This window comes from Magnolia sinica, chromosome 15, assembly GCF_029962835.1.
Source record: "Magnolia sinica isolate HGM2019 chromosome 15, MsV1, whole genome shotgun sequence".
Classification (NCBI taxonomy): Eukaryota; Viridiplantae; Streptophyta; class Magnoliopsida; order Magnoliales; family Magnoliaceae; genus Magnolia; species Magnolia sinica.
The window spans coordinates 59,249,017-59,264,149 of NC_080587.1; the positions used below are offsets into that span (position 1 = coordinate 59,249,017).

At 41.0% G+C, this 15,133-nt stretch overlaps 1 protein-coding gene across 1 annotated transcript in view; it reads left to right on the plus strand.

Annotated features, from left to right (window-relative positions):
- Positions 1-14,454, plus strand: part of LOC131227793 (receptor-like serine/threonine-protein kinase SD1-8) — a 49,266-nt gene extending 34,812 nt beyond the window's left edge. The window contains exons 2-7 of the mRNA XM_058223620.1: positions 9,753-9,872; positions 9,961-10,133; positions 11,508-11,718; positions 12,435-12,672; positions 13,096-13,246; positions 13,970-14,454. Coding sequence (XP_058079603.1) covers positions 9,753-9,872; positions 9,961-10,133; positions 11,508-11,718; positions 12,435-12,672; positions 13,096-13,246; positions 13,970-14,275 — 1,199 coding nt within the window. The 3' untranslated portion in view covers positions 14,276-14,454. The remainder of the gene's footprint in view (positions 1-9,752; positions 9,873-9,960; positions 10,134-11,507; positions 11,719-12,434; positions 12,673-13,095; positions 13,247-13,969) is intronic.
- Positions 14,455-15,133: the final 679 nt, after the last annotated feature.

The window sequence follows — 15,133 nt, forward strand, 5'->3', positions numbered from 1 at the left end:
ATAATCAACTTAAAATCAAATTCAGTTCAGAAATTTAAATTAAACGCATGAAATAGTATCTCCCATCTCGCTACAGGCTTCACCTCTTAGCCCTAGCTAAGAGGTTTAGCCACACATGAATGGGCTAAATTCAAAATCAACAACAGAAGAAGGAGAAAGGAAAAAGGAAAAAAAAAACCAGGTCCAGGTCCAGGTTCTCTGCTGCTGCTCACGCTCAGCCGCTGCTCACCCAAGCTTCCCTATTCCAACCGAGATCCAGCCCCTTCCCTTCAGTCGTACCCCAAAAACACCACCTCCCCTTCAATCTCTCCTTCTTTCTTATAGCCCTCCCGCGCCCTGGAGAGGGAGTTACGCACCCTCTTTACGCAGCACAGCTCGGAAGGAAATCGTGCGTAAGGTGTACGCACGCTATGCAGTGAAAGCTCCAAACCACTTGCGTTTGGATGAATGATCGGGACGCTGACCGTCCCAGATTTTGCAAATATCTTCATGGCTAGGGTCAATCCTGGCTTGGGCATCATCTGGACGGTTTGGATCACCAATCCGATCACAGGCAGTGGCCCACAATCGGCCGGAAGTTCCGGATTTCCTGGACGTGAAAACAAGGTGCGTAATGTACTTACGCTGTACTGATGGTGGGGCCCACATCGCTTTTATTTTGATAAATCCACATCGTACACTACATTCTACTCGAAAAACCAGGTGGGAATCACTATTTTTAGACCAAATTCTATGTGGCCCACAGTATCTTTTACTCTGCCGTTCATCATGCCTTTAACGGTTAGGATTCTGCAACGTCTTACATAGTCTCAAGAGGCCACCTTGGTGAGGTAAATACCCCACCTATGCACACAATGGACGGTCCCGATTGATGCTTTGGAAGACGAGTGGGCCCCACTGAGAGGAACCGGCGGACCCACGTTCGCCGCTGTGAGAGGAATCCCGATTTGAGAAGAAGAGTCGGTCAGTGCTTGCTGACCGACTTTTGGACTTTTGGTGTGCACCCGGTGCACCTGCATAACGTGTACATGCACTACCTGTATGGGTCCCACAGAGATGTTTGTGAGAAATCTACTTCGTCCATCTGGTTCTTCACATGATTTAAGGCGTTGAGACTGAAGATGAGGTGTATCCAGAGATCAGGTGAGCCCCAGATTAGTAATTTGTGGGCTGATCTGTCCGTTGGGCCACTTCCACAGCGATCCAATGGATGAAATTTTACGTGTATGGTTCATTTATGGTCCTCAGGCCACGTATGGAGTTTCGAACTAATCAGATGGTGGGAACCCTATGATCTTGCATTCTGGACACTTTTCAGGCTACTTGAGCTTCAATTTCTTGATTTTCTTAGATCCTTGGCGTGTAAATCTGTCGATCTTGGTCTCTTAGGGTCCGTCGCTTGCCTTGGTGACTTCAGACCGTTAAATCCATGCTTTTAGTACCCTTTCCCAATCCAGGCTCGTGAATACGCCCTGCATCACAAACATGATTAAATCAGGCCGTTAAACAGTACTATGTTTGTAAATCTTCGCAACAACTGGGATCTGATATGCAATATTCGACCCTCAACAATCACTAAGAGTTGCTAATAGATTCCTCTTGACCTATCAAGCTTCGTCAAGCCAAAAAAGTTAATCTTAAGAAAAGCGCTCTCTTTTGCTCCTCCAAACTGCCTCCCAGAAGGATGAAGGCCATTGAGAATACCTTGGGTATAACTAAGGCAATGGCGGGGACCATCTATTTGGGAGTGCTTATAGTTAGAGGAAGGTTTAGAAGAGAAACTTCTAGCCTCTGATAGATAAAATGGTGGCAACGATTAATGGATGGAATTCCAGATGCCTATCTCAGGTGGATCAAGCTACCCTAATTAATCATGTGCTTGGCGGCATCCTTCTCCATGCTATTGCTGCCTCTCCCCTTCCTGCTCAAACTCTGACTGATATGGAGAAGTCCTTTGCAAATATCTTTTGGAGTTGGGCGAACAACAAAAGGAAGCTACATTGGATTAACTGGAAGAAGATAGCCTCGCCTAAAAGTGATGGAGGATTAGGCATCAAGAAGCTATAGGAGGTAATGAAAGCCCTTCAGCTCATGATGGCATGGGCCGCGAAGTTTGACAATAGCAATAGCCTCCAGGCAACGTTCATGAGGGCCATGTACGGGGAAAATGCTCAATCAGTGGGACAGCCAGATCATCGACTACATCCTCCCCCCTCTGGAAGAGCATCTAGTCCTTATTTCCACTGCTGGAAGAAAATGTGCAGTGGCTGATTGAGCTAAAAAACTACAATCTTTGGAGCGTGGACTGGTCTAGGTTAGGCCCACTGAAATCTCTCGTCGTTAAGCCAATCCCAGTCGACCTGCTGACGTTGAGAGTAAGGGATTTTCTTAGCCAGTAGGACCCCCTTTCCCCTGTGATATGTTCCCAACTACCTCCCATATGAGGTGCTTCACCACATCTTCCAGGGGGTTCTACATTTTCGAAGGTTCAGACTCTTGCATATGTTTGTTTAACTCAACGAGCAGATTCTCAGCGAAATCGGCCTGGGAGTTCTATAGAGAAAGTGGGCAGCGCAGAGGTTGGGCCAGGTGGGTGTGGCATTCTAAAAAGCCACACAAGATTTCCACTTTTGTCTGGAGGCTACTGCATGGGGCCGTTCCGGTGGAGGAAAGGATTCAGGTTAAGGGGATTTACTTTGCTTCGATATGTATATGATGTTCATCTTATCTAGACCAGTGTCCAAGCCCTAAATCACTGGCCCCTCTATTCATCAGTGGTAATATGGCAACAGAAGTCCGACATCACTTCAGTGATTTACTTGACATTACCCGCTCAGCCCGCAACTCGGTTTAAGAAAGGATGGGTCAATGGTGGATGTCATTCTCCCTGGAAGCAAGCATAACATAGCTACATGGACTGACCCCATGCTTTATTCTGTGGGAGATCTGGAAAATCAGAAATGCAACTAAATTCAAAGGGAAGCAAGTCACTATAGCGGCCATGCTAAGTCGTGTTAAATGGTGGTTGGTGTAGGTAAGCAAAGGGGATGCGCCCACCAAATCCTTGTTGTGGGTTGATCGACTAACCTTACAGGGGTTGAGGATAGCTAAACCCCAGTATGGTGTATGTGGTTGCGAAGTGGAGCAGGCCAAAAGAATGTGAGGTTAAACTAAATGTGGATGGGTCTACCAGAAGAAACTCGGGGTTATCTAGAGAAGGAGTTATATGTAAAGGGGCAAATGGTAACCTCATGTTCGCGTTTTTAAATGGCTATGGGGTGGGCACAAACAACAACATGGAGATCCATGCGGATTACAATTGTCTCACCCTCTTTTCAACCATGGGCTATCGAAGGTGGTGGTTGAATTCGACTCGAAGTTTGTGGTGGAAACTCTAAATTACATGTCACGGACGGTTTCGAAGTGATGATACTGTGCCGCCCACATAGCTAGCCTGATGAAGAAGGGCCTGATTCATTTTGTCCATATACAACGAAAAGGAAATGTCTCGACAGATGAGCTGGCCCAAGAAGGCAGCGAACTTCAAAGGAGCATATTTTATAAGGAGGCCTCGGAGCTCCTTAGCCCTATCTAGGGATTGTTTCTTTTAGATAAGGTGGGGTTGGGATTTATTAGAGAAACATCTTCTGTAAAGGCTTTATGATAGGCGGCCCCGGATGTCCTTTTTTCTCTCTGTGGGTAGCCCAAAATGTCTCTGTCTTGTATATTTCCTACCAGGAATGAAGTAAAGGTTTTTTTTTAAAGACATTTTTTCCTATTTTTGCCTAATCCAACCCCTCTGGCCAAAATTTGTACATTCTTGGCCATGCATTGAATCATTCTCTAACCATCATACATCAATCTCCTCCACTTGAAGAGAACTCGTCCTTGAGTACATCAATGGTTGCATATGACCTGCCAGTGTATTATACTCAAAGAATTGTTTGGAACAAGGAATATTGACCATATTACCACACCCTCAAGAAGATCAATAACATAGGTATGGTGGTCTCTTTCCATTTTGTGTTTGCTTATTAGGAGATATGATAGGTGAGGCCCGATTCCTTTTATGGAGCCCACCTGAATCTTTGGTTTGTACATACTATGTTAATAATTACAAAGAAATAGGGGCATGGCCCTCATTTCGTTGACAAAAAAAACATAGGTATGGTGGTCTTCATGAGTAAATGATACAGTATGATCTTCTTGTCCTTCCACTTGTATGCTTTTGCCGGCAAACACATCCTTTTCTTAAGTGAACAATTACAAGATCACTTTGAAACACTTGAAATGTTTACACTTGTTAGGAGGCAATCCATCATGAGATCCTTAGGAATAATCTCCTTGAATTTTCTCTTTAATGGCTTTAACTTTTCTATATTGATCACAATATTGATGCAATTCTTCAATAGGAAACCATCAGCCTCTACTTGGAAGCTACAAGTCAGTTTTCCTCACTAAAAGGGGTAAGGGTAATCTACTTCCCTTTTTTGAAGAACATAAAAAATATTGTTCCCTACCTCTATGGGTAGAATGATCGATTAGCCTCTGCAATGTGGTTTACAGGATCTCTGCCAACGTCATAGCGAACTGGCTGGCCTCTTTACTCCTCAAACTGATTTTTGCAGAGCAGGGGGCTTTTGTGAGGGGCCGGTCCATTGCGAAAAATATAGTGTTGGGGCAGGAATTGTTTAGAGACATCTGCCGAAAGGTTTGTGGGGGGAATCTGGTGGTGAAGTTGGATATGGAGAAGGCTTATGATAGAGTAAATTGGCCTTTTCTAAAACAGGTACTTCTCAAGTTTGGGTCCAGATCTTCCTAAGTAGATTTGGTGGAAGGTTGCTGGAACAACAACTGGTTCTCAGCTCTTATAAATGGGGAAAGTTGTGGTTTCTTCAAGTCCAGCAGGGGTTTGAGACAGGGAGACACCTCTCTCCTACTCTCTTCATCCTAGCAGCCGAAACGTTCAGCAGGGGGCTGTCTAGGTTGGTTTCCAATGGACTCTGTCAAGCAGTTAAGCTGAAATAAGGATGTATGCAAACCTCTCATCTGCTATATGCGGACGATATAGTTTTGTTCCTCAATGGGTCCAGGAAGTCCATTCAAGCGATGACTTCTTTCATCTGCAAGTACCAGGATGTCTCAGGCCAAAGAGTTAATCTCAGAAAGAGCTCGTTTTTTAGCTCACTTAAGCTACCTGCGGCTAGAGTCCGAAATATCGAACACTCCCTTGGGATTAGTAAATCGACCGAAATCTTTTCTTATCTGGGGGTCCTGCTAGTGAACGGGAGGATCAAATGTAGTCTGTTTTCTCCGTTGGTGAATAAGGTCGCTGCCAAAATCCACGAATAGAACGTCAGAATCCTCTCTCAGGCTGGTAGATTGGCTTTAATTACCTATGTTCTTAGCGGTATTCCAGTCCACACATTGGCAGCCACGATCGTCCCCAAAAAGGTCCTGAGAAAACTGTAAAGCACCTTTGCCGACTTCTTCTAGGATTGGCTCGACGGGGTGAGGAAACTCCATTGGAAGAAATGGAATGACATCGCCTTGCCTAAGAAGGAGGGAGGGCTGGGTATCAAAAAACTAAAGGACCTAATGAAGGCACGTCACATGAAAATGGCCTGGGGAATCAGATTGGAGAAGGAAGGCAGCCTCTGGGCAAAGTTCATGCGCTCCAAGTAGGAGCGAAATGGTGCAACAGTTACATCCAATCCCCTTCCTGCAAACGCCTCGCCGATTTGGAGGGTTTTGGTAGGGCTTTTCCCCATCCTGGACAGCAACGTCCAATGGGAAGTGGGCTATGGGGACTGCAATATGTGGCAAAACAATTGGACTGGGCTGGGACCTCTGTCCGCTCATGTTTCCCTACACACCCCATAAGATATGATGGAGTTGAAAGTTTCAGATCTCATAGGGGAGGATGGTCCTAAGGCGAAGGCCCCTATCACCCTTCCAAGTTGGCTAAAGGACCAGATTATCCTAAGAGGTATCTACACCTCGGATGGCGAAGACTCCCCTTTTTGGCCGAGCGAACCTACAGGTAGATTCTCTGTCAAATCAGCTTTGGAAGTGAGGATAGAGGCAGTCCAAAACATCCCCTGGGCGAAGAAGATGTGGCACCCAAACATTCCCCCTAAAATTTCTACATTCTTGTGGAGGCTGCTACAGGAAGCTGTGCCTATCAACATAGCCATCCAGAAGAAGGGGATCTACATTGCCTCTAAGTGTGAGTGCTGCGAGAATAATCGAGTACCTCCTCCTAGCAAGGAAACGTCAGCCCATCTCTTCTTATCGGGGAATCTGGCTGACCAGTTATGGAAGAATCTGGCTGCTTATTTCAGTGTGTCCTTGACACTCCACCTCTCAGTACGGGGCAAGATAATATGGTGGTGGCAGCGTGATCTCCCTCTCAGGTATACCCCTACTGCTCTCCGCTTAGCTCCCGCTTTCCTACTATGGGAGATTTTGAAGACCAAGAATGGAGCGAGATTCGAAGGCCAAAGTTTTTCAGTCCAAGGAGTGTTCACCAAAATCAAATGGTGGCTGAATGTGTGTTTCCCTCATGTTCATCCCCCTCTCTTCCAATTGGAGACCTCCTCTCTTTCGACTCCCCTTCGTCAGCGCCGTCTGGTTCCCCATCCCCAAGACTTCTACATAGTGAAATGGATCAGGCCAGAAGAGGGTTAGAGCAAGTTAAAAATTGATGGTTCAGTGCTCTCTAATCCAGGGCTAGCTGGTGGGGGTGGCATATGCAGGGACCACAACGGAAATATGATCTTTACATTTGTTTGTGGGTACGAATCTTCATCTAACAATGGGGCTGAAATTCGAGCAGTCTATGATGGTATGCAATTCTGTTTAGCTCATGGGATGGGGAATGTTCACATCAAATCGGACTCTAAGTGGGTGGTGGACAGCCTGTTGGAGAAGTCCACCTGTGCCTAGACATGGAAGTACTGGATATCCAGGATTAAGAGGATTAGCTCGAGAGGTTCCTTTCGTCTCTCCCTGATTCCAAGGAAAGCAAACGCGGTGGTAGATGGATTAGCTAAAGAAGGCAGCAAAAGTCAGTCTGATAGAGTTTTTGCCAAAGTCTCGGCCCTTCCTCTTCGCGTTAAGGGTGTTTTCCTATTGGATAAAGTAGGATTATGCTCGCTTAGGAAAGTCAAAGCTTCAAGTTAAGTGTAAGGAATCTACGCTAGGGAAAGTTCTTCTATTTTTTCTGTAGGAGTTCAGCGCGAGCCCACTATTTTTCCTTCAGTTTTTCTTTCCTGTTTTTACCCTCTTACGATAGGCTTCCGTTCGGTCCTTTTCTCTCTATGGAAGCCCGAATTACTGTACATGATGTAATGCTCTATTTTAGATGAAATGAAAAGCATCTTCTTGTTTATAAAAAATAAAAAATAATAATAAAAAAAAAACAAAAAAAAAACCATCTTACGTTCATGGTCATTTAAGTATCACATGGCATACTTCTATAACGACTATGTCACACACAACTATCTTTTTTAAGAGGAATTTTATTCAGAGGAGGAGAGTATAAACACTCCTAAAGGACACATTCATGCAGCCTAAAACACAGAAAGCCAAATCAAACTACCTATCGTATATAAAAGACAAAGAAACCCAAGACAGAAAAGGCCAACGCTTCACTTCTCTCTGAAACATGGCAAACTGACACGATCGAGAAAGCGAATACCTTGGCATGTGTCACACTCAACTTCTCTATAATGTTTACCCACTGAAATGGAACTAAGAATTGTTCAATAGTTTGGTTTGTCTAACCTTTTTAATCAATCAAATTATGTATATAGAGTGGTACTTTTCCATCTTAAACTATAACTTGTCTACTACCACTTTATACACCATGTTCTTCATAATGAGTGGCATAGTGGCTCTGGTACCAAATAACATAGTAGGTGCCTGGAAAAAAAGGTGCATGGATAAAGCATAGAGTCATTGTTTCCTTTTCGACAATAGCCCTTGAATCTATGAGAGAAAATTCTTTAAAATACTATAAGTAAATTTGTTATTATTGATGAAAGTACTCTTTACAAGTTATGTGATAGCCTTATATAAGCAAGAGAAACCGTGGACCTTATTTTGACTTGAAATAAACTCTCAAAAAATAGTAAAATTAATATATATATATATATATATATATATATATATATATATATATATATATATATATATATATATATATATATATATATATATATATATATTAAAAGGATGTTTGACCCTACTAAAACTCACATACAACATTGGATGGCTAAAACAAATATTTTAGACTATAATAAAGTTGTTAAAACCCTAAGAACATCAGAGACAAAACTTAATAAAAATAACTACTTTCAATTTAAAACCCTAATTTGATACCTAAAACAATTGAATTTTGAGTTGTTTGAATGCAAATGAACCTTGAGTGGTTGACCAAGGTACAGATCCTATCAATGGCTTTCCAATGGTAATTTATATGCACAAAATGAATAACCTATCGCATAGTTATGACTGATAGAAGGGTTTTTTTTTTTTTTTTGTAAATTTTATTTAGATGACTGTTGGAAACTATAGTGTGCGTTTATACTGTTTTTGTCCAATCAAAGCTCCTCTGGCCACGCTTTATGCAATCCAGGCCATCCATTATATATATATATATATATATATATATATATATATATATATATATATATATATATATATATATATATATATATATATATATATATATATATATATATTAAAAGGATGTTTGACCCTACTAAAACTCACATACAACATTGTATGGCTAAAACAAATATTTTAGACTAGAATAAAGTTGTTAAAACCCTAAGAACATCAAAGACAAAACTTAATAAAAATAACTACTTTCAATTTAAAACCCTAATTTGATACCTAAAACAATTGAATTTTGAATTGTTTGAATGTAAATGAACCTTGAGTGGTTGACCAAGGTACAGATCCTATCAATGGCTTTCCAATGGTAATTTATATGCACAAAATGAATAACCTATCGCATAGTTATGACTGATAGAAGGGTTTTTTTTTTTTTTTTGTAAATTTTATTTAGATGACTGTTGGAAACTATAGTGTGCGTTTATACTGTTTTTGTCCAATCAAAGCTCCTCTGGCCACGCTTTATGCAATCCAGGCCATCCATTATATATATATATATATATATATATATATATATATATATATATATATATATATATATATATATAATATATAGTAAAAGGATGTTTGACCCTACTAAAACTCACATACAACATTGTATGGCTAAAACAAATATTTTAGACTAGAATAAAGTTGTTAAAACCCTAAGAACATCAAAGACAAAACTTAATAAAAATAACTACTTTCAATTTAAAACCCTAATTTGATACCTAAAACAATTGAATTTTGAATTGTTTGAATGTAAATGAACCTTGAGTGGTTGACCAAGGTACAGATCCTATCAATGGCTTTCCAATGGTAATTTATATGCACAAAATGAATAACCTATCACATAGTTATGACTGATAGGAGGGTGTTTTTTTTTTTTTTTTTTTTTGGTAAATTTTATTTAGATGACTGTTGAAAGCTATAGTGTGCGTTTATACTGTTTTTGTCCAATCAAAGCTCCTCTGGCCAGGCTTTATGCAATCCAGGCCATCCATTGGGTCACTGCTACCCATCCTCCATCTACTAGCCATCCCAACACCTAATCATTTTCTTAACTAATGTACATGATTTCCTTTCAACAGATTCCAAACGTTTACTCAACAAGAAGAAGATGATGATTCTAATAATAACACTCATTTTGGGGGCGATTCTCTTTGCTTTTTGTGGTTGTTGCTTGTGGCGGAGACAGAAAAAAAGGGAAGGTAGAAATTACCACATTTGATTGAGTGTTATAAAATTATAATCGCTTTGAATTTGATATTTTACAAAATTTTACTATGTGAAATTTAGGTAGCAGGGAAAATGAAAGAAACCATGGAATCCTTTACAATGAAATTGAGCTTGAAGCAACTACAAAGGGACCAGAATTGCCATTATTCGATCTACATGTTGTAGCGGCCGCTACGAATAATTTCTCCAGTGAAAATAAGCTTGGTGAGGGCGGGTTTGGCCCTGTATATAAGGTAATGCCTCATTTTACAAATTATAAAAGAGATCACGTGCAATCTTCCTGCCAATGTGTTCCTTTCGTAGAAGATCTGAGCTATGCAGAAAGTGGGCCACACAATGAGGATCACCTTTCTAAAAAGCTAGTAAGATCACCTTACATTTCGATTGTGAAGTGGATCAGACCTCCTACAGGCTGGATTAAACTGAACGTGGATGGTTCAGCCAGAGGGAACCCGGGTCTCTCACGGGGTGACGGTATAGGGAGAGACGGCAAAGGCAATTTCCTGTCTGGATTTTCGCGTGGCTATAACCTTGGCTCAAATACTAGGGCTGAGATTAAAGCCATCCTAGACGGGCTCATTCTGGCGTCCCAACTGAGATTTTCTAGAGTGCAAGTGGCAAGCAACTCAAACGCGGTGGTGAGGGCTCTGTCCAATCCCTCAAACTCTTGCTGGTCCATCTGGTACTGGAAGGCGAGAATCAAGCTCATCTCCTGCAACTTAGATGTATGCATTGCCCACACGCCAAGAGAGGCGAACTCAGTCACTGACAGCTTAGCTAGGCTTGGGAACGAAACCTAGGTTAACGCCATATTCCACTCCCGGGATTCACTTCCGGCCCCCATCAGAGGTCTCCTGTTCCTCGATAAAGTGGGCCTAGGTAACCTGCAGGTTGCCTAATCCATTCCCGGTTCGAATCCTTCTTTCAGCTTTTAGTCGATACGATAGGGGGGCCCATTCCCTTTTTGCTATTGGTCCACCCCGAATGTAGCCCGGTAAGCCATTCTTGTCCCATTTTCTTGGAATATAAATCTCCTATAATAATAATTAAAATTTATTTTTTAAAAAAAAAAAAAAAAAAAAAAAAAAGGAAAAAAGATCACCTTTCATTGTATAAGACCATCAGCTCAATTGATTTTGATGGTGTGGCCCATACAATGAGCAGAATAGCAAGATTTTCCCCCAATTGCTTTTCATTGTTTGCCTTTTATTTTGATAGTTCTGTTGTCCCACATGTTGAGGCAGCAAATGTATAGGAAACGCATGAACATAAAAGAGATTTCCTTTGAATTGTCTAGTTTCCTTAGTTTATGCAAGTAAAAACACATGGGGGGTGACTTCTCTTGTGAAGAAGAAAACACAAAAACACCAAGTTGTTTCCCCCACAGATGTAGGCATATTGCCGAATTGTATAAATCATTGCATCTCTCGTCTCTCCTTTTGTCTCTTTGGCTTTAGGTTTTGCTTTGACTCTTTTCTTCTATAGTTTTGCTTTGCTGTGGGTGTTTATCTGAAACTCTACACAGGTGATCATTCTTAAAGAATGGGTGGATTAATGTGCTTCTTGATTGTAATCAAAACCTAAATTTGCTGGATGGTAACTTTCAGGGTAAGCTGATGAACGGTGAGGAAATAGCAGTGAAAAGGCTTTCTAAGAATTCTGGGCAAGGGAGTGAAGAATTCAGAAACGAAATTTTGTTGATTGCGAAACTTCAACACAGGAATCTTGTTAGGATTGTGGGCTGCTGCACTCAAGGAGAGGAAAAGATGCTGATCTACGAGTACATGAGAAACAAAAGCTTGGACTGGTTTATTTTTGGTTCGACTCTCTTAATACCTTATTACTCATCTTTACTTCTATATTAGGCGGTTCCCATTCAAGGATGACATGGGACCCACATGATTTGCATGAATCCTTAACTAGATCAACAAAACTGATTGCCGAATTTCAAAATCTGCAAATCAATACTGGCCCTCTTTGTTTGATTCTTTATGCTTATGAATAAATCGTGGCATGATCTTGAGCTTCAGCTATAATAAAAAATACCATCTCAATGTCCAATTGGTGCACTTGTATTGATCCAGACTACCGTCAAATCATTCGACCATCTCTTAAATAGGTCACCACCCACAGGTCACCGCCCACAGAACATGCAAACTGAATTTCCTGAACATTACATTAAAAAACCATTCTTAAAGTTTGGAACATTAGATCAACCCTATTTTACGCTGTCCTCTACAAGAGATGGCCCATTTTATGAAAATCTTTGATTTTTTATTTTTTATTTTTCCTTTCTTGTTGCTTTTTTTTAATCATTGGAATATGTATCAATCATGTGCAAACATGGTTTATGAACCAACTCTTGACATATAAATTATGTGGGGAAAAAATGTTATGTAAAAAAGCATCACAGTCATTCCAGGACTCTCTTGCCTGATTGTAATTTCTCAATTCTTGTGGAACCGAAACACGCGCATGTATACACACACACACAATACGTTAATTTCCTATAACTAGATTGAAATCTGGTGCAGATGAAACAAGGAGAGTGTTACTGGATTGGAGACAGCGGTTTAATATTATCATGGGGATCGCTCGTGGGGTTTTGTATCTTCATCAAGATTCTAGACTTCGAATTATTCATAGGGATCTGAAGGCCAGCAATGTTCTTCTAGACAATGAGATGAATCCTAGAATCTCAGATTTTGGTATGGCAAGGATATTTGGTGGAAATCAGACCCAAGCAAACACTAACAGGGTCGTTGGGACATAGTAAGTACTTCAAAACATGTGATGAATACTCGAGAGTATAGGTATTCAGCAATGAGTGATGCAGGATATCTCAGGTCCACTCAATTTTCATTTTTGTGAAAATGGGGCCCATGGTTTAGCAGTACAAAATTGTAGGTATGATGTGTGCAGCGTGGATGGCCCATGGAACAAAATTGCCCATATTGGATGATTCTAGTCTTCAAATCTTTGGTCTCTTTCTGTTGGATGTGGATCACCTGTTGAAAGCTAGAATTTTCCCATCTGGGAGTTCTTGGGTGCATGAGTTGTCCACGGTGGGGCCCATCATATCTTTGGGTCACCATACTGAGAACCCAAGCAGACTAAATATATTCTGATTAGGCATTGTGTAACTCGAAAATTCTCTCATCAGAATGAATCCTTACACTGGAAAATGGAATGCAGTGGCTATATGTCTCCAGAATATGCTATGGATGGGCTTTTCTCCGTGAAATCAGATGTCTTTAGCTTTGGGGTATTACTGCTAGAGATCATTAATGGCAAGAGGAACACCAGCAATTTTAGTGGCGATCCTTCGCAGAATTTGATAAGATACGTAAGTACAAGTTTTCCTTCTTGATCTATGTATATCAAAGATGAATTAGTTGATAGTTCAACAGAGTATAATGAGAGGTTAGTTCAATAAGTTTGGTGAATTCTAGAGAAGCAACTCCAGCCAAAACACATGTTTCTTGAAAAGTGGAAGAAAAGCCCCAACGTGTGTGTGTGTGTGTGTGTGTGTGTGTGTGTGTGAGAGAGAGAGAGAGAGAGAGAGAGACAAACTGCTATGAAAGGAGAAAAAGAGCTGGAATTGACACATTGATTCCTTTTCTGTTTCACAATTTTGATTTTTTGAACCGAATCTACAGGCAGGCAGATGATATCTATTATCTCATACATTTTCTTTAATCTATTACCTCCTAATTGTGAACACCGAGTAGTTGGGCCATTGACCAAAATTCGCCATGACTGGACAAATCCTAAACTAATCATCAAATAGTCGGATGATATGAAAATGTTTGATGGTCTAGATTCATGAAATAAACATCCTTTAGTCAGAATTTTGTTTATTTGCTCTGATTGTGGTGCTTTATGGTTAATCCATAGCAGGGACCACAAAATATGATGATTTGGATCAAGACCTATTCCATGCCTACCATGTGTATAGATGTCATACTCTGCCAGAGTATCAAAATTCTCCAGCCGTCTTCTAGGAATTTCTGTCTTGAACACTTTAACTTTTGTAACAACTCCGACTTTTGTGACAATTATGTTCCAGGCATGGGAGTTGTGGAATGAAGGAAGATGTTTGGAGCTGGTAGATTCGTGGATGGTCAGTTCTTGTCCCACCAACGAAATTGGAAGATGCATTCAAGTGGGGCTGTTGTGTGTGCAGGAAAATGCAAGGGATAGACCAACCATGGCATCTGTTGTTTTCATGCTCGGTATGGATACAGCCATGCCTACACCTAAGCAACCTGCATTCTGTGTGCGGAAAAACTTCAACAGCAAAGACTCATCTACCAGAAGAACTGGCTCATGTTCCATCAATGAAGTCAGTATTACAGATTTACAAGCACGGTAGGAGTTCGAATTATATCCTTGACTAGTTTTGTATTGATCAATGATATAGATCTGTTCTCGAGGGTGTGGTTTGGAATGAAATGTTCGAAAGCTGCAAGTTTTGAGTGACTGAGATTAATGAGAGGCCCACATCTTGGACAACCAACTCTAGGATATGGAGCTGTTGCGCCCATTTGATTGCAGTCATCTCTTCCAGATAACATTTGAGTATCCTCTACTTGGGTGTTATCTCATCAAAAAATCCAAAAGAGTTAGGTTATTTTCTGGTGATGTTTGTATGTAGAAGGCCGTGTTCGGTTGCTCGAAATATAGTGAAATTTCATGATATTTGGCAGCAAATATCATGAAATATTTGTAGTTGTAATAAATCTTGTAATTAGATGTTTCAAGTGTGGTTTTGCATTAATATTTTCCCTGGGAGGTCTCAAGTCCAAAAGGCGAATAAATTGCATTATATCATGTGCGTGACACATCCAACCTTTCTAAAAGGTTGGGCCGATCGTGAGATTCACTTCGTGTAAAAATCAGCCTCATCTACTCATTAGGTTGGAAGTCATTCGCTGGGTTGGACATTTTCCTGTGGTCCAAACGGTTGGACTTGGGATCTTCTCTTTCCCTGGTGTGGCCCACCTAAGTTTCTTAATGGGCTGCCCACAGGCCAGTGGTCCACTTTTTTGGGAATGGATGCATGAAGATCTTGACCAGATAATTTAAGTACAGTATAATTTGATGGTCCAACAGTTTATGCAATCGCCAACGCACCCTAGGGTGTTTGCTTATAATAAGGACGTTCTTGCCCCAATTGCTCTTAAATACATTGCCCCTGGCCCATTCATGATGTGGCCCCATATGGCTGCAT